General features: G+C 42.3%; 4 protein-coding genes across 6 annotated transcripts; 3 read left to right on the forward strand and 1 right to left on the reverse strand.

Annotated features, from left to right (window-relative positions):
• The first annotated feature begins 865 nt into the window (after positions 1 to 865).
• rev1 (REV1 DNA directed polymerase) lies at positions 866 to 14,491 on the forward strand. 3 transcript variants are annotated; one of them, XM_037108973.1, is made up of 22 exons: positions 866 to 1,133; positions 3,379 to 3,454; positions 4,343 to 4,475; positions 5,233 to 5,401; positions 5,504 to 6,013; positions 6,127 to 6,938; positions 7,257 to 7,349; positions 7,456 to 7,572; positions 7,680 to 7,809; positions 8,477 to 8,605; positions 8,694 to 8,848; positions 8,926 to 9,045; positions 9,144 to 9,364; positions 9,546 to 9,718; positions 9,833 to 10,062; positions 10,141 to 10,334; positions 10,440 to 10,703; positions 11,040 to 11,139; positions 11,465 to 11,673; positions 11,773 to 11,917; positions 12,025 to 12,127; positions 12,220 to 14,491. In XM_037108973.1, the coding sequence occupies exons 2-22, from the start codon at positions 3,389 to 3,391 to the stop codon at positions 12,329 to 12,331; spliced, it is 4,185 nt and encodes a 1,394-aa protein (XP_036964868.1). In that variant the 5' UTR covers positions 866 to 1,133; positions 3,379 to 3,388; the 3' UTR covers positions 12,332 to 14,491. The 3 variants fall into 3 exon arrangements, with proteins under 3 accessions (XP_036964868.1, XP_036964869.1, XP_036964867.1); XM_037108974.1 differs by lacking the exon at positions 866 to 1,133 and adding an exon at positions 1,148 to 2,543 and having other exon boundaries at positions 11,468 to 11,673; XM_037108972.1 differs by lacking the exon at positions 866 to 1,133 and adding an exon at positions 1,149 to 2,543.
• A 471-nt stretch (positions 14,492 to 14,962) lies between these two features.
• Positions 14,963 to 18,027, forward strand: txndc9 (thioredoxin domain containing 9). The gene is made up of 5 exons (XM_037108977.1): positions 14,963 to 15,116; positions 16,140 to 16,346; positions 16,827 to 16,945; positions 17,055 to 17,309; positions 17,414 to 18,027. The coding sequence occupies exons 2-5, from the start codon at positions 16,173 to 16,175 to the stop codon at positions 17,532 to 17,534; spliced, it is 669 nt and encodes a 222-aa protein (XP_036964872.1). The 5' UTR covers positions 14,963 to 15,116; positions 16,140 to 16,172; the 3' UTR covers positions 17,535 to 18,027.
• Positions 18,028 to 19,194: 1,167 nt separating this feature from the next.
• On the reverse strand, positions 19,195 to 22,069 carry mrpl30 (mitochondrial ribosomal protein L30). Its single transcript, XM_037108978.1, has 5 exons — positions 21,793 to 22,069; positions 20,774 to 20,866; positions 20,393 to 20,539; positions 19,875 to 19,948; positions 19,195 to 19,639 (listed from the first exon to the last, which is right to left on the reverse strand). The coding sequence occupies exons 1-5, from the start codon at positions 21,832 to 21,834 to the stop codon at positions 19,507 to 19,509; spliced, it is 489 nt and encodes a 162-aa protein (XP_036964873.1). The 5' UTR covers positions 21,835 to 22,069; the 3' UTR covers positions 19,195 to 19,506.
• Positions 22,070 to 22,211: 142 nt separating this feature from the next.
• On the forward strand, positions 22,212 to 25,393 carry mitd1 (MIT, microtubule interacting and transport, domain containing 1). The gene is made up of 7 exons (XM_037108976.1): positions 22,212 to 22,601; positions 22,693 to 22,794; positions 23,334 to 23,470; positions 24,025 to 24,111; positions 24,221 to 24,333; positions 24,439 to 24,499; positions 24,603 to 25,393. The coding sequence occupies exons 1-7, from the start codon at positions 22,457 to 22,459 to the stop codon at positions 24,696 to 24,698; spliced, it is 741 nt and encodes a 246-aa protein (XP_036964871.1). The 5' UTR covers positions 22,212 to 22,456; the 3' UTR covers positions 24,699 to 25,393.
• Positions 25,394 to 25,539: the final 146 nt, after the last annotated feature.

The following is a 25,539-nucleotide window of genomic DNA, read 5'->3' on the forward strand; positions in this document are numbered from 1 at the left end:
CTCGACAATTAAAAAGTGCTGGCAGTGATTCAGAGCTGTGAACATGTGCCATTACAACCGCCGTTACAACCCAGTATATGATATATGTCCTGATGATTTGAAATCTCCTGGAAGGCACCTAATAAATGCTAGTAAAGACCGTCTCATATGATGATAGCGATATAATATTGTTGTATTGCCCAACTCTAAAAGCACGTCAAATAAACTGCGAAGATTTTGCAGAATTTACTGCAACTATTTATGAACAAGGGATGCCCCACATACACAAAGTGATCCTGTGTCCTCAGATGCCCTCAGCAAACCTGGCTCTACATCACAACCTGGAGCTTCCCTCCTGAGGTACACACCAATACATTATTTCAGAGAAGCTCTATGTTTTTATTCTCTCAAAGTGCCCTTTTCTATTCCATTATCCTGACCAAGGGCAGATTAATAAATAAGTCTGTCACACATGTGAGGGAAGAGGATCCTATAGGTCCTCTCTCTCTCTCTCTCACACACACACACACACACAAGTACACACTATAGGCGTCAGCGACTGTGAGTGAGTCACACTCATTAGTCAGTCCAGTTGTGCAGAGATCTCCTCCTCTCTCGACACTCGCACATCACTCTCCATCCCCGCAACTACTTCCCGCTGCACCAACACAGAAGTCGGGCATGAAACTTCAGCATCCGATGTCTGGTACCATAGCAACAGGGAACAACCAATAAGGGGGCTCCTCGGGACACGACGAGCCACGGGTCAATAGCATCCTGGTTTTCTCTGGCTTGTGTGAAATCCAGCGCCAGACTGTGGACATTCTCATTTCCCTGCGCTATGACCTCCTTTATTCCGCTGTCCTGGACTAAAAGGTGACTGTTACGTGTGGTTTAACGCAGGCAGCGGATTTGAAGTCGGGCAAGTCAATCACAAACAAGACACGTCACGTGTTGGTCCGGATCAAATCAGGCACACACGCTGTTTTCACTGTACTTAGCGACTGCGGGGTTATTATTGCCCCCTTGTGACACAGTCGGAGCGGACCACCACCACCACGGCCTGCCTCGTTCAATCTGCACGTGCCTCTGCGTCACGGCCGTCAGTGCTCGTGTACCGGGCCGTTTGAGGACAACCGAGCCGGAGCCAGACAGTATACACACACACACACACACACACACACACACACACACCCAGAGAAAAACAACCCGACACTGCTTCTGCTCGACTGTCTAGCGCAGGAACACAGGCGGTGTGGGAACTTCAGCCCTGCTAATTTAAGCCATGACAGAGACGCATTTTCAAAGGTGAACAGTCTGTGAAAGCGCGATAGCCCCGCGGGTCCCTCCGACACCGAGCAGCTTCACACCGACGGCTGCCTGGTTCGTTTCGGCACACGGGTGTCAAAGTCTCGGAGTGGTCGGTTTTGAACTGCACAGGGACTCCAAGAGCCACCATACAGTCAGTATCAGGTGACATGCAGCCAGTTGCCCGCATAGTGGCAGTATTACAGCACAACTTGAGCCTAAAAACAAGAAGCCAGGGATAAGCTGGATCAAGCTAGCTGCGAAGAGCTGCATGCGGAACGGAAGCTGAGCTTATTTCGTTTTTGAAAACAAAATACAGCTGAAACCAGTCAAAATGTGAACCACTTTCCCTGCACATAACATAACCCACGTTGTTTGTTCTACGTTATTGTGTGACATATACAAATGCAAATATTAGTATAATCGTTGTGGACAAGATTAAGTGATATGATGCGGTTGTAGCTACCTTTATTATGTAGAAACCGTGTTAAAGAACATAGATTTTATTGGAGATTGAAAAAAAAATGTCATTGTATTAATGTTTTCTGATGTTCTGAAGAAGTACAGCTGTCAGGATCAGTATGTTGCTGAGATATAGCATGCTATTTTGTAACTTAAGAATTTGCCTGGATTAATGTAAGGTATGTACACAGTTTATGTGACATCAGTATTTCGAGCAAATCTGTCAAATACAGGGCAGCATGCCAAATCTGGCCCACCATAAAGTTCAGTTTGGACTCAGTTGAAGGAATTTGCAGTCCTAGTAACCTTTTGCATCTTCGCAATACAATACAATAGGCTCTTTGTTTCTTTTGGCCCACTGTTAAGTGTCAGTCTTGGTCCTCCAGGGGGGAAAGCTTGCACATTTGGGATTTCTCTTAGCAGCAAATGTTTTATTTTGAAAGATCCCTCCGGAACTTCCAAGTTCCGCCTGGCGCGCTTCACTCTCACAGAGAAAAAGAGAAAGCAAATGGATCAGGCGGTAGAAATGGAGAGCAAATGGACTGGGAGGGTGAGCGAAAATGTTGAACAGACATGGCGTGGCAGCGCAACAAATTAAGGGTATCTCAGTTGACCAGAAGGACCTCTCCGGAAAACAAAGTCGAGACTGAGGAGTCGAGCTAACTGTCTGGAGGATTTTCATCTCGCTTTGCATTGCTCTTGCCTCGTACTCAGCGCGCACACACAACGTTTGTGTTTGGCATTATCTGCAGAGAGAAGTCTGTGGCTAACAACCCAGTCTGACAGGATAAAAGGTAAGAAAAAAAAGCGACGCACTTCTGTTAGCGAACAACCACTTGGGACTGTTGTTTGTTTACACCCGTGATTTACACCACGCTGAAGTTACACAGTCACGTCCCTTATCCATTGTTTAGTGGCTAATCTCGCCAGCTTTGTTAACGCGTGCAGACAACACACTTCTGCTGGTATTTCTTGTGTGTGTGTGTGTGTATGCGTGCGTGTGTGTGTGCGCTTGCTTGAACTGGCACGTTGTTATAGTCGTGTCATGGCGCAGCGATATGCATGATTATCTGGCCAAGCATCGTTTGGAGTTGCTATGCTAATGTTAGCTGCTTACATGAAGAATGTGTCAAAGTGCCACATGGGGCTCTGTTGTAACCTACCTGTCAACAGCGACAGGAGCTGCCCGGGCATGCCCTTGGACACAGAGCTCTCGCCCCGAGCGGAAAACCAATTTCATAACGTATATTCTGAATGAACATGTCACCTCAATAATAAGTTAATTACACAACAACAGTAAATGTCAGTTGTTAAAAGTGTCACAGTTTGTCTGTGTCCTTTGACTTGCTCACAAGGAAGCTCCACTACAAAGAAAACTTAGGAAGTTTACAATGTTATAATTTGATATTATTGATGATATAGTAGTTAAATTAGATTCATTCTGGTCATTTCAGGATGTATGGAAAATGACGTTTCTTCATTATTAACATATTTCTCCTCTGAATAGTTGAAAGTAAATATAGAACCTGATATAGTAAATAGACAGTAAACTGTCTGCAGTCTGGTGTCCGAGCCCAGCTTGGACCTGCATGACTCAGTATTGCTGAATAGCTCTGCTTGTGATTACAGGTAGCTCAGTATGAGTCGAGATGGGTGGATGAAGAAGAAAGCCAATTCCGGTGGTGACAATGGTTGGGCTGAGAGGGTGAGTGTCTGTCATCCCATCATCATCATCAGCAGCAGCAGCAGCAGCGATGTATGGCAGGAATCATACCAGTGTGAGGACATGCCCACAGTGAAAAGGACAGTGAGCTTGATGACTGAGTGAGAAGTGTGACCTTAAAGAGACAGTTCACCTCAAAATCCTAACTACATATTGCCCCCTTTACTCATGGTGCTTTTTATCCATCTTTATTAATTTTGTGTGAGTTGCAGAGTTTTAGACATATTAGCGATAGGGGTGTCCGCCTTCACCTATATATAATGGAACTAGATGACACTCAGCTTGCAGTGCTCACAGTACCCCAAAAATATTGCTCCCAGCGAGGTTATTGTGAGTAACCCTGCCGTGATTTTTTTGGAAAGAGACGTTACTGTTGAGTGCCTTCTAGTTCCACAATATTCGAGAGATGGCAGGCATCTCAACGCTGATATATCCAAAACTCAGCAACTCGTACCAAAACACTCCAGATGCATAAATAGCACAACATGCAAGTGGAAAATATATAGTGTTGATTTAAGGGTGAAATGTCCCACAGTTTGATATATAGGTAACTGAGTGGGATTGGGTTGTTGCCCATTACAAACTGAAATAGAAATTGTATCAACATACAACCTTATCATGAGAGAGGGCATTGTAATATCCTGCTAACAAACAGTCTGAGTATATGTAATGTTTATAGGTGCATTGTGGGCCAACATCAATTTTAGGGGGATTTTATGTAAATGTCAAGAATACTTGCAGAAAATGCATGTATTTCAAGAATATCATTTGATATAAATACATTTCCTGGTTGGTCTGTTCAGAGCCGAGTTTCTGTTGTGAAGGATTTCTAACACCTTGTCCTGTCGTTGCTCTCCTCCTTGTTTGCAGGGCGGCTACATGGCTGCCAAAGTGTCTAAGCTGGATGAGCAGTTTAAACTCGATGCCCCCAGAGAGAAACAGAAGGATGGTTCATGCTCCAGCATTTTCAGTGGAGTGTCCATCTACGTCAATGGATACACAGGTAACACCATGCTGTAGCGCATGCTGTCACATAGCACGCTTAATAAGTTTGTTTGCTGTCTCACACATCATGTTGGTCCAGTTTGAAGAAATGAGCAGTAATGCAAATCTCCTTCAAGAATGTTGCAGATGTTCATCTGTATTTCTTATTTTTTCACCCCAGATTATAACTTAATTTTTCAAAATATTCTGTAAAACTGTAGCAGTACAGAACCATGTTTTGTAATAAATTTAACAGTATAATCCATGTTGATGTTTGTTGTCATGGACATACATATCATGGCATTATTTGGATAATACTGGGAAAAAGACTTTCAGGTCATCGCTCATGTAATTTTATCATACTCAAATATAGTATTAATCTCCTGTGCAGATCTTGGATAAAACTTTTGTCTTGTTTAGATTACTTGATGCACTTCTATCAATGAGATCTGGTAACACCCAGGTGGCCTCCTGCTCAGTTATTTATGGAGCTGACAATTTATTTAGCAACTGTCAAGCTACACTGTAGGCAATTACTCAGAGACCACAGTGACATCTTCAAATGGCTTCTTTTGTCTGACCAGCAGTCCCAAAACTAAAGAATCTTCATTTACTATCATAAAAGACAAAGAAAACCAGCAAGTCTTTACATTTAAAAAGCTCCAACCAGCAAATGTCTTGCTTTTTTTTGTTACTGTAAGATGTTGTAAAACAACTCAAGCTGATGTCATCTTTTTATCATTGTTTTGGTTTACTGTTTCACTTTTTGTGAGCAGAGCCCAGCGCAGATGAGCTACGCAGGCTGATGATGCTGCATGGTGGTCAGTTCCACGTCTACTACTCTCGCTCCAAGACCACCCACATCATCGCCACTAACTTACCCAACAGCAAAATTAAGGAGCTCAAAGGGGAGAAGGTCATCAGGCCAGAGTGGATCACTGACAGGTCTGTTCAAGTGGGAGCTGAACACGTTACACTAATTTGATATGGTAAAAATGTAAGATCAAAGAAATGACTGTGTTAACGCTGTCATTTGTCTAAAAACAGTATCAAGGCTGGACGTCTCCTGCCTTACCTGCAGTACCAGCTGTATGCTAAATACAAAGGCCCACTCTTCCCGGGCATGACTCTGCGTCAGACCTCAGAGATCGCAGGACCCAGCCAGGCAAGCGTCCATCATAAGCTTCATCTGCCACCGCGCAGCCTTCAGCACTCTGTCCTCAACCATGAGCAGTCTTCATCATCCAGCTGTCAGAATAACTCCGTCCCTCCCCCCGGCAAAAGTCGACTTCACCAAGGCAACATCCAACCTCAGTCCAACCAGCACAACTCTGCAGCCCACTCCTTTAGCCCTCAACCAAGTTTCTCAGATCCTAGGCACGGCGATCCTTTACACACCTTCCCCTACCCCACAAAACACCTGCACAAACCTCCACAGTCTACTCTTCAAACACCTCATCCCAGTGTCCAGCACCAGAGAGCCGGCCAACCACAACCTCAGATCAGCTCTTCTTGCAGCAGTGCCCAGGTCAGCTGCAAGAAAGCTGAATCAAAAATGTGAGCACCCGACTTTTTTTTTTTCCCCCCTTCATTTAAATTAGGTTTTTCACACACAAAGAGAACATGTGGTTACATTAAATCTAATTAAATGAAACTTCTTTATCTTGCAGAAACGGATTAATGCAGACCTCACTGGCCGTGATGAGCCATTCAAAACTGAATGAAATGCAAGAGTGTGGCAAAGATCCTCTCTCACAGGTGGTGAATGAAGCACCCCTGACCAACGGACACGCTCACCTTGTTAATGGTGCCTTAAAGCCAGAGGACCTGTCCCCTGTTACAGACCGATCCTCTGTTGACAAGGAGCTGCCTGAAAGCAGATTCAAGATTTCAGAAGACAAACCTCAGAATCCTCACACCAAACATGACCCGTACGAGTTTCCCCACAGTCCTCCAAAGCAATCCGACCATTTTCCCGTCTTTCCGGAGCATTCCAGCTCACAAGGAGCCAGTGGGCAGAGACCTCCACCTCCTACCTACCAGGAGGCAATGAAAGCCACCGAAAACCACCTAAAACCGCTCCAGCCATCCTGTCACGTCAATTCAGATCCTGAAAAGTCTCCTTTTTCACCCACCTCTCGCGCTCTTTCACATGCTCCCGTTCGGCTCAACGGAAGTCACCACAATGCCTTTTCATTTGACTCATCCTCACTCAACACTAGCGATGTAACAACCAAACCTGACCCTCCCACTGAGAAGTCATCACCATCTAAGTCTTCAGCTCAACTGCTGGCACAGACAGGCGGTTTGATCTCCGAGTTTTACTCTCACTCGCGGTTACACCAGATCTCCACATGGAGGTCTGGCTTTTCTGAGTATGTCAATGAACTACATAGCAAGCGGAAAGCAGCGGGGGCAAACTCCTTCTCTGGAAAAGAGCGACTGAGGAAATCTGTGGCCCAGCACTCTACATACAGGCAAGGTAGGAAATGAAAGGTTGCTTTGTTGCTTTGTTGCTATTGCCACTAACACCCAGGTTGCATTTAAATCTTTTTTTGTGAAAGCAGGATGTATTTGGCTGTCATGGTGGTTCAGATTCTGACAGAAATTAGTTGAGTGAGTCTAACCCAGTGTGTCCTGTTGTTACTTAGTGTGAACTGCACTGAAATGAAAAAATGCTGAAGGAAAAACTAAATGTGTCATAGCGCCAGTATTCACTTGTGTGTAAAACAAAAAAAAATGTGTTTTTGTGATTTGAAAAACACATGTCTGATGATCTGTTTTGTGCTTGTCTGTTCAGGTATGTCAGCAAGTATTAAATCCTGTATTCTTCATGTGGACATGGACTGCTTCTTTGTGTCTGTGGGTATTCGACATCGACCAGACCTGAAAGGTATGGCCCCTTTTTTGTCAGTGAATGGTGTTAATATGTAGTGAGCGCAATTATAGTCTCATTGATCCATTCAGTTCTCCAGCTTGAGTTGATGCTCTTCTTGCAGGGAAGCCTGTAGCTGTGACCAGTAACCGTGGAGAGGGCAGAGTTCCTCGGAGAGCTGGAGCCAACCCTCAGCTGGAGCAACAGTATTACCAGAGGAAATATGCTAAACCTCAACCTGGTGAGATTCTCATACCCAGTCTGTTAGTCATGGAGCTTGCAGGCCTTACTCAGTGTTTTTCCTTTACATATCTTAATTTATTGTAACATTCTTGTCCTGCCTCTCAGAAAGGGCAGAAGAGGATCTATACAGAACTCCTTCACAAGAGAGTCCTGAATCCCATACCAACGGAGTGGACCAGGATGCTGCTGCTGCTCTTTCAATGGCAGAGATTGCATCCTGCAGTTATGAGGCGAGGTAAGGACACACTTTCTTTTTAACACTTATTATTAGATCCTTTTTAGCACAGAAAGTGCATTCATAATTTGTATGCAAGTCTTTAAACAGTGAGGATGAGGAGGGGAAAGCTAGCGACCGTGTTTTGTTTTTTTTGTTTTTTCCATCGTGCAAATTAGTGAGTCATTTTTCAGTCTGTCCATCTCTTGAATCTTTTGATGATCTAAGTCTGACATCTACTGAACATTGGTCTGTCTGTTACTATTTACAGATGACTGCTTTTTTTTGCTGCTACAGCCTATGACCCACTTTCAAGTTTTCTAAACAGCACAAATATAAGTATTAGAGCCTGACCAATATAGTGGTTTGCTGATTCTGTCAGTCAAAATTGGCTTATCACAGATATATCGGTGTTAACACACAACATATTTTGTCCGATAAGCACAAATATGATACCTTTTTTTTTTTTTTTTTTAACAGAACACAATGTAAAAGACAGTGGGTTAACACATCATTTTAACAAGAGTTAACTTTCTCAGTGCACTGTACATTTTGGATTATTATTAAACTGCTTTGTATATATCTTTGTCATAAGTGTTACAAAATATCGATATACGTGATGTCCAAAAATTGAGTATCAATATTCTTGGACTAACCACAATGTAAATAAATCGGTTCTATCTCACAGACAGGCAGGCGTGAGAAACGGGATGTTTTTTGGCAGAGCAAAACAGCTGTGTCCAGCACTGCAGTCTGTCCCCTATGACTTTGAGGCCTATAAAGAGGTGGCTCTCACCATGTATGAGACTCTTGCAAGGTAAGAACTCTCTGGTCAGTTATTCACTTTCCTTACAAGCAAAATGACCTAAATCACACTTTCTGTCTTTCATTGTTTTTCTTTGCAGTTACACCCATGACATCGAGGCACTGAGTTGTGATGAAGTGTTGATAGACGCTTCTGCTCTGATTGGCGAGTTGGGTGTCAGCCCAGCAGATCTGGCCGGAGCAATCAGAGCAGACATCAAGGAAAAGACGGGATGCTGCGCTTCAGTGGGCATGGGTGAGTCTTGTACTGTAAAATAGATCAAGACGATGTTTCTGTTTTACAGACGCAAACTGACCATGTCATCTGTTCAGGCTCCAACATCCTGTTGGCTCGGCTGGCGACCCGTAAGGCCAAACCAGACGGACAGTACTTCTTGAAGTCTGAAGAAGTAGACGATTTCATCAGGGACCTGCCAGTGACCAGCCTGCCAGGTAGATACAGCACCACCTGCTGGTCACAGCATTCAGTCTGCAGTCTCTGTAAGTGTTCTCGTGGTGGCTATTGATCAGTTGTTGTTTACTTCTTCTAGGTGTTGGGCCTGTTATGGGCAGAAAGCTAGCTGCTATGGGTGTGAGGTCATGTGGGGACCTCCAACAGGTGTCTCTGTCTCAGCTGCAAAAGAAGTTTGGACCCCGGACCGGACAGACCCTGTTCCGCTTCTGCAGGGGACTCGATGACCGGCCTGTCCGCTACGAGAAGGAAAGGAAGTCTGTCTCAGCTGAGATGAACTACAACATCCGCTTCACAAGGGTTAGAACTACTTCATTTCACTTGAGCTATTTCTTCTGTGTCATCCCTGCATTTCCCGCCTGTCTGTCTAACATTCATGTCCTCCTTCCTTTGTGACCAGGTCGATGAGGCAGAGTGTGTGTCATCCCTGCATTTCCTGCCTGTCTGTCTAACATTCATGTCCCCCTTCCTTTGTGACCAGGTCGATGAGGCAGAGTGTTTCCTCACTAACTTGTCCATGGAGGTGCAGAAACGTTTACAGGAGGCAGGACTGCGGGGTCGCAGAGTTACCCTAAAGGTGATGGTTCGCAAGATTGGAGCTCCACTGGAGCCAGCTAAATATGGCGGTCATGGGATATGTGATAACCTAGCCAGGTAAGAAAAAGGCTGTCTTCCCTGTACGTTATGAGTGAGTGATAATGTAGTGATTCTATGGCTTATCCATGTCATTGTCACAGCCTAATTCTTTTCTGTATCCTTCTCTGCCAGGACTGTGATGCTCGCTGAATCCACTGACAGTGGTCAGCTGATTGCCACTGCCGTCATCAAGCTGTTCCATGCCATGAAATTGCAAGTTCAGGACCTGAGAGGCATCGGCATTCAGGTTCAGCTCCTCGAAGGAAATCAGTCCAGCCACAAGGACACCACAGGCACCCGGACGCGCTCCATCAAGGAGATGTTGGTGGATCAGAGATCAAGTGCGAGATCAAGCAACAAAGGTTTGTGTGAAGCCCTGTACAGTTTATCGTCTTTATTGTCATCTGTGAAATGGATTAAGTTTGAGATCCGTGTTACAGATACTGCTGTCAACAACACGTATCAAGAGACGACTTCCTCAATGATCGCTCCATCGTCTGGCCCCTCTCCACATCCTCTGTCCCCTCCTGAGCCAGTGCCAGGGACAAGCAGAGACCAGCAGGCCTGCAGACAAACTCCCAAACACTCTCGAGCACGTCTTAACTTGAGTATTGAGGTTCCCTCCCCCTCGCAGGTGAGGTGCTTAAGGAGACGTCTGAGCAATTAAACAGCTACTGAAAGATACGTTTTTTTTTCAACAAGTTGTGCCTTTTTTCACATATATATATTTACATCTCAGGTGGATCGGTCTGTGTTGGAGGCCTTGCCTGCAGATCTGAGAGAACAAGTGGAGCAGTCGTGGATGAATCAAAATGGGAAACCAAACAACCATCGGTCGCCCAGTCCACAACCCGCCGCTCTGAAGTCTCGTCCAACCTCCCCACCTCGTCCTCCTACCTCTGCTCCTGCATTGTACACTCCACCTGTTGGCACGTTGGTTCTGCAGATCCCAAACCAGCCCGACAGCCCAGGGATTGTACTGGAGCTACCAAACTTCTCACAGGTAACGACACAACCATTTGAGATTTTGATGCAACACAATGAAATAAAAAAATCTAATGACCTTTTTGTTATTACATTTTGGAATTGTTTTTATATTGTCATATTCTAAAAAATGATTGGAGAGTAGGATAGATCTTTTCTCGCACATAAAAAATAGCAGGAGAAAGTTTATAGAAGTTGCTCGGCATCCTCCTGGAACCATGTTCTTCATTGACAATCTCTGGTTTTGTCCACACTGTGATTTAACTGCTGGAAAGGCAACCCTTTATCAAACAAAGCTGATTTTATAGGGACTGGATGCTCAGCTTCACTTAGTCTCTCTGCTATCTGACTGCAGGTTGATCCAGACGTGTTTGCTGCCCTTCCCAAAGAGCTCCAGGAGGAACTGAAGTCTGCCTACAACCGCGTAACGAATGTCCAGCCCCAGGCAAAAATGTGTAAGTCGCCAATTATGATTTATGTAGTTGTAAAGGAATGCATTTTGCTTTTTTCTACCATTGACAACTTTTTTCACAATACTGCACCTTCAGCAGAGCAGTCTAGCAGCAAGCAGCACCATAAAATCATAGCAGAAGTCTTTGACTTGAACTATCATAGTTGTTTGGAAAAAAGAAGAAAATTTGTATGAAGGCATTCATCAAATGAACATGCATAATATGAAGTGATTTATTTTAAAAAAAAACCTCTACAGGAATATGAAAAAACCTTATTATTGGCATGCATAATATATTAATCTCATGGTTTTCCTCTTTGGTTTCTCAGCAGTGGAGCATAAGAATCCTCTGTTGCAGCTAAAACAGTCAGGAGTCGGAATTGGCGTTGGTCGGGTAAAGAGGCGGTACAAGAGAAAAAATGCAGTGAGCCCTGTTAAAAAAGGTCCTTCCCCTGTGAAGAGGCATCTGATGATGGCCAGCCCTGCCAAAACCCTACCACCTCCTATGAAATCCAGGGAACCAATGAATGTAGTAAAGGTGAGCATACTAACAGTTTCATACATGAAGCTGAAGGTCTTTTTTTGTGTGGTGACAGTTAATTCGTCTTCCAACTCACGGCTGTTTCTCTTTTCCCAGACTGAATATGGACCCTCCACATCAACCTCAAAACCGGACGTCCCAGAGTCCAAATCCATTCCTCGCACGGCTCCAGCGCTGGCTGGCGCCTACGACCTGACGGACATTAAAACACTCCTACGGGAGTGGGTCACCACCATGACAGGTACACAGAGAAAGAACATGCTCTCTCACAGCGCCAGCTCATGCAGGTACCTATGTTGTTTGTATGGCTGCAAAAATGCATTTTTATCACTTCTACCTTTTTGTTAGACCCCATGGAGGAGGACATCCTGCAGGTGGTGAAATACTGCACTGAATTGATTGACGATAAAGATCTGGAGAAGTTGGATTTGATTATAAAATATATGAAAAGGTAAGTGCTGCGCGGTTAATTGCTCCACCTCCCCTGCTTTCTTTATTGTTGAAATGTATTCCTCACGTTGCTTTTTCAACATTTCTGTGCAGACTCATGCAGCAGTCGGTGGAGTCTGTTTGGAGCATGGCGTTTGACTTCATCCTAGACAACGTGCAGGTGGTTGTGCAGCAGGCGTATGGTAGCACCCTGAAGATAACATGAAGACAGAGGGGTACTGTTTACCCGGTGTGTCACACCGCCGCTTTTTGCTTTGCTACTTTCACAAAATTGTGACAGCTAAATGATGCTTCTCCTCCTTCTCAACTGTGACCACACTGCAGCATCTGCCAGAATATTCTCAGTGATCTCCTGAGACACAAATTAATGACTTCTCACACCTCTCACAGTACATTATTTTCCGTACTTGCTCTTTAAAGGTCAAGTAACACTTAACTTAAATGCAGGAAATGTTTAGAATCTACTCGCCGAAAAAACCCTGATGGGTGATAATCGTAGCAGCTTTTTGGAAAATTCAGCGTTTTTCATATGGAGTTCTTTTCTAAATAATTCTAAGACTCGTTTTCAAATGTCCGTGAAATTTTATATAAAGATTTTTGCAGGCAGTGCTTAGCTTTTTCTTATACGTCCAGTTAAGACGCCCAGCCTTTTAAGATTTAAAGTTTCCCTCCTGGTGAGCGTTTACCATCTGATAAAGCAGTTGGAGTCCCGTACGTGTTCCTAAGGTTTGAATAATGTTACAGGCACATTTTAAAGTTTATTTTTTTCATGTATGCAGTTAAATCAGTCTAGGTTTTAACAAATGGCAGTGGTGAACACAATCATGTTCAGACTGACTTTAAAATCAGTTAGTGTTGTAGCACTCCTCAGACATCAGCCTTTGTATGAATAAAAGCGTACGCTTCATCACTGTCTCTTTGGTGCTCCATTCCACCTGTGAAATTTCTAGAAACTGCTTTGTCACAAAAAAGCAAAACAAAACATACTCTGCTGCATACAGTAGTATCTTTTTTTCTTGTCTCTCGCAAAAAAGTGCCAAACCCTGTTATTAAAGTGTGTAAATAATGTTTTTAAAGACACTTGTTCAAAGTTCCAAGAAAAGATGAAAGCGGAGGGTTAACCTCTCGTATTGTTTACACGTAGTGAATTCTTAGTAACTGTCTCTAAATTGTAAATTTTCTCACTCTTTTAATTGTTTGTAAGTGTTCAAATGTGGAAATCAGAAGCTGGCCAAAGCACTTCGTATGAGGTTTACTGTTGATTCTCAGTAGCACTTGTTGGAACAATGTTGGAGGGGGTTATGGTGATCAATTAGTAGCCTATGCATATCTATTTTTCACTAACAAGATGTCCTTCAATATGATGTAACATGACATATGATGTCATACAGTCTTTGTATCTGGAGTAAATCTTGGTTTTCTACTGTGTTTCCAGCTAGTTTTACAAATCTGATTGTTGAAATGAAGCGGTCAGAGCCCATCGGCCATCATCTGATGATGATTTAGCCCCTAACGGCAACAGCCTGTGTTTTGTGGCTTCAGGTGTAGCCAGCGGATATCTGGATAACAGATTACTGAGCCAATACTTCTTCTATCATGCAGTGTACGAAATATGTTGTTGAAAGATGACTAATCTATAAACGGGTATCTGCATGAATGATTACGGCTGTTAAAAAGCTAAATCAAATTTAGAAGACAGTTGATGGGCTCTGAGATTGCATTTTGGCCATTGAGTTCCACCTCTTTTGCTCACCACACAAACTGTTTACCTGCATGCAACTAAAGCTCACCCAAACATGACTGGTCAATAATAATTGGACCACAAACAGAAGCCAGAAAGCTTTAGATAGGAAAATGTCCTAGAAACCGATACCTGCATTCACATTCAGATATCTGTTTATAGAGATTGCCTGATTTTTTTTTCAGTTTACGTTGGAGACTTTAGTACGGCTCGTGGCTACATCATTGTATTTCTGTGAGGTTAACCATTATGATTGGTGATTCGACGTACTTGGCAGACACATCTGGCTGGCTAGCTTGTGCTCCATGCAGGACATTGTGTGTGTGTGTGTGTATGTGTGTGTGTGTGTGTGGTTGAAAACTTTGTTTAAAACAGTTTCTATATGCAAACCAAATCAATCTGTCCTTTTTTAACTTGTCGAAATGAATGTAATTCAGAATGTGCAAGTCTCCACTCATTTTGAAGATGTTTGCTTCTCTCTCCACCTGTCATATCTTGCCAGAAGTTAAAAATTGGCCAGTCTTGACTTCTCTTAACTGGCTTGTGCCTGAAGACCTGAAGCTGTGAACTTGTTTGTAAGTTTTCTAAAACTTGTTAATAAACTGTAAACTCTGTATTAACTTACTTGTCTCTGTCACTTTTTAAAGTTACAGACTGACATGAAGAAGGGTGTCCAATCTAGTAAACTTGGGTTGTGAGGGAAAGTAGTATTCAATACTTTGATACTCAAAACTTCACTATCAGCATAAAGGTTTTTTGGTAGTTGTCTTTTTTTTATTTTCTTTGCAGTGTGCTTGCAAGCATGAAATCCACAAATGTGCAAACACGCTCAAATGTTGCATGTTAGTTCCAATAAACATACAGTGGGATCAACAACCCTTATATACACCACTACAGTGAGTTTCCTGACAATTGTGTACGTTGATATTTAATATTTTTGAATCCAAACAAATCTGCATGGAAAGTTAGCATAATAATTATTTTTGTGTGTGTGTGTGTGTCGGTATGTATCCTAATTGTGTTGAGATGATCATATCATCAGGTTGAATTAACTCATTTCTCTTTTCTATTTTATTGCTGTTTCTTTTTTCGTTTACTGACAAAACGAGAAGCCACAAAACAAAAAAAGCGGTCGTCATGGCAGTAGTCTGTTCGACGTCAGCAGGCCTTCTCTGACGTAACATCCGTTAGAGCCGTTTGCATTTCGCGCACGAACTGAAGTGTCGGCGAGCACTTGCTGAAACACCAGGTAACCTGATCTTTTCATGTCAGTGGGTTTATTGGTTAGCATGCTTTCATTTTAACACCGCACAACATCGACGCTGTCGTGACATGATCGATTATTTGTACTTGTCCGTGCGAGTCTAAGCGGTTATGAAACTCGCAGGGCTAATGTCAGCTAGCTTAGCATGCTAGGATAAGCTCCAGTATTGTCTGCTTGGTTCTTCAGTTGATTACAGGCAGAGGGTAGTGCTACATTCCGTTATCTAGTCATTGTAGCGTATGAGTTTGCTGCACGAGGCGAGAAAAGACGCGTCGGAACAAATAAATACCGCCAACATGGTGTGTCGTCGCAGATGGGCTAACGCTAGCTACCAACCAGTGAAAATAAAGGCGTGCCCAGTTACCATGGCTTTGTCTCAGCCTTAGAGAAGCTACCCAGTGTGACAGTTCTCGGTGTCATGTTTTTCCTTCAGTGACTTGTCAGTAACCTTACTCACACAGTTGGTCACTCACACAACTGGTGATCAAGTTGCTGTGTTGCGCGTTGTAAGGCAATTGGCGACCACGCATTTCTTAAAGATTTCCCTTGCATTGTGCCACCCCATTTGTCAGGTACACCTAGCTAGAACTTATATAGGCTAAAACGACAACCCTGCGATAAAACATTCGTGGTAATGTTCAATGTCAGTTTGTTGTTAAAACTGTCTGACTGGTGTTAATATTGTGTCCTCCCCATTTGTAATGGATGAGGCCAAAAGTAACTTGGAGACATTGCTCAGTGTCATCGCCTGAGCAAAACCCCTGCAAAGGCTTGACTGTATGGCCTTAATGATTTGATGCCGGGCTGCTTCATTAAACTCCATTCATTTCAGCTGGGTGCACTGGCCAACTTTGCACTTTACACTGGTGAAAAATCATTCAAATGTTTTTATTGTTCTCTCTGATGTCCCTGTTTCCATTGTGTCATTGTTCTGCCAGTTTCTAAGTCAACTGGTGTCTTATCTGATGTCACGTCTCAGCTTACATGATCTGTTCCTTACCTCCCCAGAGTCAAAGAAAGTCTCACACTGAGCTGGCAGCCATGGCCAACCAATCACTAGATATCATAACGAAGGTTCTGGAGCAGTCAGCCAAGCTGGTGGAGGAGAAGGTGGACGCACAGCTGAGCAAACTGAATGAAATGGATGAGGATGACTTGGAAAGACTGAAGGAGAGGCGATTGGAGGCACTCAAAAAATCCCAGAAACAGAAGCAGGTATGTGGGATGATTTTTGAAAACGGTGCTATTTAACTGCGCAAGTTTCCTGAAGCAGAGGAAACAATCTGGGTCATTTAGAAAATACACATACAGCAAGTACATCATTTATCGCATTACGTGATGGCCTGAATTTAAATTCAGTCAAGATTCCTCCACAGTGGTGGATGGTCGTTTTCAGCTGTTCATTCACAGTGCCCCTCTGAAATTCAGTTTTGTTTTAGAAATATATGATAAGAGTAGCAGCACAGACAGGGGGGTTATGGAGATGGATCTTTAGTTTAAAATGTTAAAAAAAAAAAGAGAGAGAGACTGGTTGCTTGAGACTGGAATCTTGACTGAATTTAAATTCAGGCCATCACGTAATGTGATAAATGATGTACTTGCTGTATGTGTATTTTCTTACTGGATGTTCTCATTGAGGTTATTTTCTGCTATTCATCATATTTGTTTTTTTTTTGTTTTTTGTTTTTTTTAAAGGAGTGGTTGTCTAAAGGCCACGGAGAGTACAGAGAAATCTCAAGCGAGAAAGACTTTTTCGGTGAGGTCAAGGACAGCAAGAATGTGGTCTGCCACTTCTACAGAAATTCCACCTTCAGGTAAGTCTCCACAGCTTGGATTTATTTAGGTCTAGAGAAGACCCTGAGTGACAGGGCAACAGGTGTCCAATTGGAAAAAAAAACTTGTCATTCTGTCCTCCTCATATAGATGTAAGATCCTCGACAAACACTTGACCATCTTGGCAAAGAAGCACGTTGAGACCAAGTTCATCAAACTGAACGTGGAAAAGGCTCCATTTCTGACAGAGAGGCTGCGGATCAAGGTTATCCCTACGCTGGCTCTGCTATTAGATGGAAAAACAAAGGACTATGTGGTGGGATTCTCTGACCTGGGAAACACAGACGAGTTCCCCACAGAGATGCTTGAATGGAGACTCGGCTGTGCGGATGTTATAAACTACAGGTGAGTTATCATGAACATACAGCTACAGAATCACAGTACTTGCAATCACAGTACACAATGTAATTTCATCCTGATTTTAACATAAGTTTTCCCCCCTCTTCTAGTGGTAACCTGATGGAACCTCCTACAGTGTCGCAGAGAACGAGCACAAAGTTCACAAAGGTGGAGAAGAAAACCATCAGAGGTCGAGGCTACGACTCAGATTCTGATTCTGAAGATGACTGAAAAACACCGTCATCTGGTTTTCTCTCTCAGGGCTACCTCGTTTAATCAAAGTCTAGCAGACAGCCCGCTTTTCATTTTTGTTCTCCTCTCTCAGTGACTTATCCTTTCATTACAGATTTCCATATTTTAACGTTCCATATCAAAAATCCAAAACCTTAGTCTGAGCCTTATTTAAAGAATATTCTGCCATGTTTCATGAACCACCAATCATATATCAGCTAGCTCTTAACTTTATTAAAATCTTGTTGATTATGTGTCTGTGTTAGTTAAACCCTCAGAACGTTGCCTTGAATTACACTCGTGCTCATTTAGGTCACTCTGTTTATTTCATTCATTTCCTTGTAACCCTGGAGTCTGTTGTGCGAACAGAAAACATGATGCATGAGTGCCAAGATCACGATTTTGCATCAAAAAGAATACATTTTTACATGACATTTCCTTGTAGCAAGAGTTTGACTTGACTAATGCAAAGTTAATAAAAAGAAGAAAAATATGTGTTCTCTGATTTTGTATTGCTTTCAAAGTTGGGTGAAAAACACTGGAATCTAACAATTCCCATAATGCAACACAGTGATTCTTTGTTAGACACTTTTTCCCTTGGAGCGCCTCTTCAGTGTTGGATCCAGGCTTGTATCACATTAATTCAAAAGTAAATTGACATAAATGACATTGCTCAAGGTCCCACATACATACACATACATACTGTCTTGTCTTATTGTAGTTGATAAGAGCTCTGCCCAGATTTAAGATGGCGGGGGCTCTTCTGAGAATCCACCTTTTTTCGCTGCAGACATATTGATTTGTCAAAGCAGGCAGAGCACAAGTGTGACCAATGACATCAATAATCCATCCATTCCATTAGGTGTTCCAGTAAGCCAAGACAATCAGTGAGCATGTACAATAACAGAGCCCTGGAACAAGTGCAATTAAATGGAATGCAGCCATCATAAATGCCTTGAAAACAGAGAGTTGACCAAACTCAGCCTGTCTTTAACAATAAAGTATTAAGCTGTTCCACATTGACAGCATACACAAAAACAATTTTCTTTTCCTAGGAAGGAGATGAAATGAACTACCGTACTCTCCCTCTGATGGGGCAACTCTTGTTGCCTTCACACCTTGGGTTGGATAAGTTAAATCATGAGGAGTGATGATTGGTTGGCACACTGTTTTTCAATCCTGTTCTTGTGGCCTCCGGCTGCCCTGCATGCTTAACGTTTCCCTGCACCAACACACGATTCTAATCATCAGTTCTCTCATCAAGCTCTGCTGAAGTCTGAAAATGCCCCCTCATTTGAATTGGAAAAACAAACTTTTAGTATTAAATTAAAGTTTTTCTGATTTCATGTTCATTTACAATATGCATTGGCTTTCATAGCAAGACAGCTGTAGGTGTAAACCTGCTGGCTGGCCAGAGCCTTCCTCAGTGGTAGCAGACATAGCTGATTGATGGATGTGTGTAATTTGTAAAATATACAGAATTAAGACACAGCTACAGCACTTTGAAAAGGTCTGATTAATTGGAAGTGAGAATACCGGTGTGAGTGGACCCTCTGTGTGTGGGACCTTATAACTGGCTAACAATTTCCATTGGTAGTCTGACTGAAAGGGTGAGGGTGACAGAGAGTGTGTCTCTACAAGAAGACAAGTGAAAACAACACTCATTTCTAAAGGTCTTTAATTTATGTTGAGCTTTTTCCAGTCATGTTTAATAAAGAGTTCGAACTATCACATGTTGCTAAACTGTTAGAGAGAACAGATTACAACTGTAACAGCTCCATGTGTGACACAGACTGGCAAGTTGGCATGTAAATTGTTTTTAACAATTGGTAGACAAAAACAAACTTGATACAAATCAGACCACTGAGTAAACCCAGAACTAGCTCAAATCTGGAGCACAGACTTGGTGTACGCTATTGAGCCCAGGATTTCTCATGGTACTGATGAAAAACTGACACGATTTAAAGCAGAGCTAAGATTCAATAGCTTTGGGTTCTGCAGGTTGGAGCAGGCGACGAACAATCAGCTCTCCTTTGCTGTTGATGAAGCTGTCAGCCATGTCCTGTTCAGCAGGGAGTCCGTAGGGCGTCTTCAGCGGCTGGATCCTGAATGAACCAGAAAATCACACAAACAGTCTCTTTAGATGTCTGTTTAAAGACCACACAAGCTTTTTGATAGACATTTGTTCAATGTTCTCAAAAAGAAACATTTTCTTTTGTAACTCAGGTTGTAAATGTCTGTTGTGTCATCGGATTTTATTTTTGCTGCATGGTCCAATGATTTGCACAGACTTGACGAACATCCTTTAAGGCAGAGCTGCTTTCTGTACATTCATCTTACCTTACAAGGTGCTTTACAAATTTCAGCTGGCTGTTGACTGCAGGTGTATTTTTGTGAATCACGGGTACATGTGCCTAAACACGTGGAGAACAGAGTCAGTACACACACAACAAATGAATAACTGAGCATTACAAGTTAAATTGAATCAAGCCTCTAGAAAATACAATGACAAACTGTCTTTGAGCCTCTGTAGTGGACAGATGGTATCACAGCTGACAATTTTAGTTTTTATCTCTGGATATTGCTCATCAATAGGGGAGCTGAGGCACCCTGTATATAATCCTTATTGGGATGCTTATTAATGCTTATTTCATGGTCATAAAATGCACTGAACATGACCTATCAACACATAGGTAGCCCTCAAATATACAACTCAGTACCTTATTTTCCTATGAAGTCTTGTGTTCTCCAAACCATTTCCCTTCTTCTTTTTCTTAATCATCTTCAGTTTATTTTTAAAGCATTAGAGAGAAGATGTCCTAATGTGTTGTGTGTTTTGAAGTGAACAAAAGCCATACCTTCTCTAGCCCCAGGTGTTTCACCAACTCTTTCTCCCAGTATGGTCTTCTCAACACACTTTTGACTCGTGTCACGATGTGTAGTTTATGAGGTTGGTCTGGATCGCCTCTGTACTTCTCATGATCCTGTGATCTCTCAGCAAGAAACTGTGAAGAAAATGTCAGAGCCTTTGGGATTATTCAAAAGTACAGCGCAAACAAGCTTCTTCAATATCCTGGCTGGATTAATCTGTTGCCCCTATTCATCCCCCCACTGAGGTGTTAAAACCCGATCTAGACAAGACACCCATCTACATCACAGGGCAACAAATGCGATTTATTCAAATTATCTGAAAATAACTGACACACAGTGAACCCCGTGGCTCTTGTCCTGATTCTTACCTCTGGTGGGAGTCTTGATTTCGTAAATTTGCTGCGTGCAGACACAAACCACGGGCACAGTGACGGTGACAAAAGTTGAGCTTCCGTCAGGATCTAAACATACACAAACAGTGACCAGACAAAAATAAAAGTGTAAACGTGTGTTAATGTAGGACAGACTCAAAGGCAGGATTGTTTTATCACGATACCAGAATTTTCTACTTAGATACAACACCAGTATAGAAAAAACTCCTGCAAAAGCAATACAGAAAAGATCATTTTTTTATCTCAGCAAACAAAATAGCTTTGGAAATTAACAACAGTGCCAGTACAGAAAAGTCACTGAACATACCTACTCATTTGTAATAATGTTAATATTTGTGCAACCTCGCGCTGAATATCTCATCGATTTTTTGGAGATTCAGTAATTTGGAACCTAACAATGCTCGTTTTGAAACATGTGTTAAAAAATAAGTATGCAGCATCATTTCAGTGTCCTGATGTGCCTTTAACCATAAGGTTTTGCCATTATGTTTATACTGTGGGGTTTATAAATTATATATCTGGGTTTATTCTGCAATTGTAGGCAATGTTTTAAGTTAAAAAGCCAGACAGCTATAATTTTGAGCATCAGAAGTCAAGGAATAATTTTCTATTTTCTTGTACAGTTTCTCTTATATCATGAATACACTTCACAAAGTCTTGCTGTCCAACACTCCAGTAACCATTGAAGGACTTGAGGCAATGGCACAATTTACTACTTTTAAATTCTTGTGTAAGACATTTAAAATACCAGCTGGATTTAAATTTCAGCATAGCAGAGGTTTGGACAGATGGAGTTGGACAAAACATCCACAAAACAAACATTATGTGATGTAAAAACGAGAAGATGAACCTTTTAACTAATACATTTCAAGACAAAAATGCAGCAAAATTCAAACACTTTCAAATACAAAATAATGCCTTCACATAAAGAACACTGATAACATTTCTTACTTCTGTCATTTCGAGAGTTCATGCTCGCAGGCTCACGGTCTTACCTTTCCTGAGAAGGAGCTCAAACTGCGACAGACACCCGACATGTTTTGTTTTGTGTCACTTACAGAAAAACACACTCATGCACGCCAAGGTTACAGCCGAGCTCACCGCGAAACACGGGCGTGGAACAAACGTTACTATCCGTTATAAAAAATACATACAACTCTATCTGTATTCAGAACATGACCGTCAAATGTACACGTAAAACACTGATTCAAGAGCTAAAAAGCGACGGCAAACGGCCTGTCACGTTTGTCTCATGACAGTTTGGTCTCCTCCATGGATGTATCCACCGGAAGTATCACGGTGTTACATTGAAACTGCACCGATGTGACAAACGTTCCTTCAACAAGGTTCCCGTAGTTATTCCTCAAACTTAACTGGCGATTTGAAATAAATAACAAAACAAGAATATTGTGTTATATTTTATTAGACGCTGGTGCTTTAGCTGGAGTCACTTGTTTAAACTGCATCCACAGACGTCCGTGGACCATAACACCAGCGCTAAGGTTCTCCGGGACTTATTTTTGTGGCGCACTTCTGTAGCTACCAAGTTGGGGGAGCAGTCTCACTGCTTTAACTGACTTTCCCGACCGTGGCTAAGTATACATTTCCTCGTAGTTTTTTTTTTAAGAATCTCTTAACAGACGACGGACAGACAGAGCAATGTCAGAAAACCACGTGTCAGGGATGGAGACGTCCGCCGTCTCCGTCCTGAAGCGGGCAGTGGAGCTGGACAACGGCGGCCGCTTCCAGGAGTCTCTGGTCTGCTACCAGGAGGGCATTCAGCTGCTTATGGACGTGTTGAAAGGTCCCCGACCCCTTCACACTTATACACAGTAGAGGCACCATGGTGAAGACTTGAACCGTAGCTTATTATGTTTCCTTTCTCCTGTCAGCAGCTGTGAAGGATGACACAAGGAGAGGGCACTACAGGGACAAGATAAAGGGCTACATGGACAGAGCTGAGCAAATCAAGGCCCGTGTGAACCAGATGAAAGAAGGTAACCAACACAACCACTGAATCCTGAATCTGCAGCTGTGTTTATCTTGTAATATGTAAACCATTTCTATTTTGAGAAAGGGCCCCTCTGATTGCAAGCATGTCATCAAAGCAGGTAATAATGTAGAATCTGCCTCAAGCCCCCCAATAAGCCTGCTGGTAATGTGCTTAACTGGTGCATATTTTTAAAAGCAATCATATGTCCACAAACCAGGTGAGTCACACAGTACATTAAAAAAATACATTGATAAAGGCCCAACAGTTTTTTTCTGCATTTTAATCTAAACGCTGAGGCAAAATCTAGTTGGAATATGTTTGCTATTTCAGTCATCAGGTTTCTAACAAATACAATAGTGTCATACATAAAACCTGGGGCAGTGTGGTATTCCAGTGGAGAAATGCTGATTGTCATTTGGGTGAAATGAGTTAACGCGCGTGTCTGTGCTGGCAGTATATGGGGCCGTTTATTGTCGTGTGTTGCTGTCTTCGCTGCTTCTCACTTGCGTCTCTTGTCTCTCTCTGTGTTCCCCCTGCTGTCAGATGGGAAATACCACGAGCAGGTCAAAATAGCAGAGGATGCCACTGGGTACAGCTACGAGGTTCTGTTCAAGCCATACATCAGCAGTTTACTCACAGAGGTCTGGGTAGAGGATCCATACATACGGCAGATCTACCAAGTAAGGGCTTTGTTTCCATGAACGTTTTGTTGTGTGGGCCTTTCCTCTTTGTTTTGAGCTGGATTCAGCTTCTTCCGTTTTGTTCAAGTGCTGCTTCTTATCACCAGACAAAGCAGTTCCCGTCATTATTTTAGCAGATAAGGTGATTAAATATTTGACAAATAATTTAGGCTTAATCAGGCAAGAACGGCAAACTGTGGACCTCATCAAAGTATCCAGTTAACAGCATATGTGTTTTAGCAATGCAGTCAAACCACGTATATAAAATGTTGGAACCAGCAAGTATTTTTTTACATTGCTCAAGGTGTCCTCTACCTTTTGCTTTGAGGTTTTTTAGCTTCACACTAAATTATATTCTCAGCACAAACTGTACTGAACTCTACGGTGGCCCTGAGGGTCAAAACACAACATTTCACGCAACACACTGACATTTTGGAAGAAAAATCTTTCCGTGATCTGAAATGCCATCGTGTTTTCTGAAATGATCTGGTCTGATATGTGTTAAAACTGCCCCTGATGTGTCTGACAACCCCTCCCCCTTCTCCTCACTCCAGTTGTACAACTTCCTGCGGTTCTGTGAGATGCTGCTAAAAGCGCCCTGCAAGGTGAAAACGATCCATCTCCTCACGACACAAGATGAAGTAGGTCATTAAAGTAATGAGGTCGCCTGTCGTGCATGCATGGCAGCCATAGCAGTGTCTTCTGTTCAGTTTGTGCTGCTGTCCCACTGCTGTTTGTCCTGTCCTGCAGACGGACACCAGCCAACAGACCAACGCTCTGGCCGAGATCAGAGAGAGTCTCGGTGCCCATGGAGTGACTCTGGACCTGCAGTACTCCTCCACTATACATGACAGGGAGATCAGGTGCAGCTGCAGATACATGTCTACTGTATTTCACATCAGCACCGTTAGTCTTTGTGACTGTGGCTTTGTTTCAGGGCAGTAATAATGCATGTATTGCGTTTTTAGGTTTAACAACGGTTGGATCATCAAGATAGGAAGAGGACTAGATTACTTTAAGAGACCAAAGGTGAGACTTGACACTTCAATAATCAATCCACTATTTAATAAACTATTGTGTTGAGTCAACATATTTAGTTTTGATTGTAAGAAATGTTCGTTCTGCCCTCCAGGGACGGTTCTCCATTGGATATTGCGACTATGACCTCAGGCAGTGTCATGAGACCAGCGTAGACATTTTTCACACCAAACACACAAAAACACTGTGAGATTTAGAAAGCGTTGCTTTCATCTAACCAATGGGACTTAATTTACTTACCTGCACTCAAAACCACACATCTGCTGTGTTTTTAAATTTGTCTTAACATACAGGTGCATGTGATCGGCTTTATAACAATGATGTGACTGAACCATTTTTGTCAGAGGTTCATGTAATGCACTTTGATACATTTTATATTTCTTCCATCTTATTTTTTAAATTTTATTTTATTTTTTCAGGGCATTTATCAGATGTTTTTGTCCAAAACAAATTAACAGTAATTCATACATACATTCATACACTGATGGTGGTGGCTGCCATGTAAGGTTCCGACCAGCACATCAGGAGCAGTTTGGGGGCAGTATCTTGCTCAAGGACACTTTGATGTGTAGACCAGTGGAACCAAAAAGTGACCTTGCAATCACAAGACGCTGACTCTACCCCTGAGCCACAGCTGCCTGCTCTTATGTTTATCATGTTTATCTGAACAGCCTTTTTCATCTCTCTTTTTGACATCCTCTGTGTTGGGTTTCATTTCCATGACCTGTTTTTTCTTTTAAATGAACTTTTCTCATATAAATGGAAGCTTGATGATTGTTTACAGGTAAGATGCTTTTCAGGTATTCATACTGCCATCTGGTGGAAAAATGCCTTTTTTTTTTTTTCTTTTTTTTTTACAATTATATTAAAAGTGCTTTTATAATACCTAAAATGTGTCTTTAATTTATTACTCAATACTCTTTTGAGAATGTCCAATAACTTCATTTTCAGTGCCTTAAATTAAATATATATATCTTAAATTCAATGTTTACATACTGTATCAAAAATATCACAATTAAAAGAGTCTTACA

Source organism: Acanthopagrus latus, chromosome 9, assembly GCF_904848185.1.
Source record: "Acanthopagrus latus isolate v.2019 chromosome 9, fAcaLat1.1, whole genome shotgun sequence".
Classification (NCBI taxonomy): Eukaryota; Metazoa; Chordata; class Actinopteri; order Spariformes; family Sparidae; genus Acanthopagrus; species Acanthopagrus latus.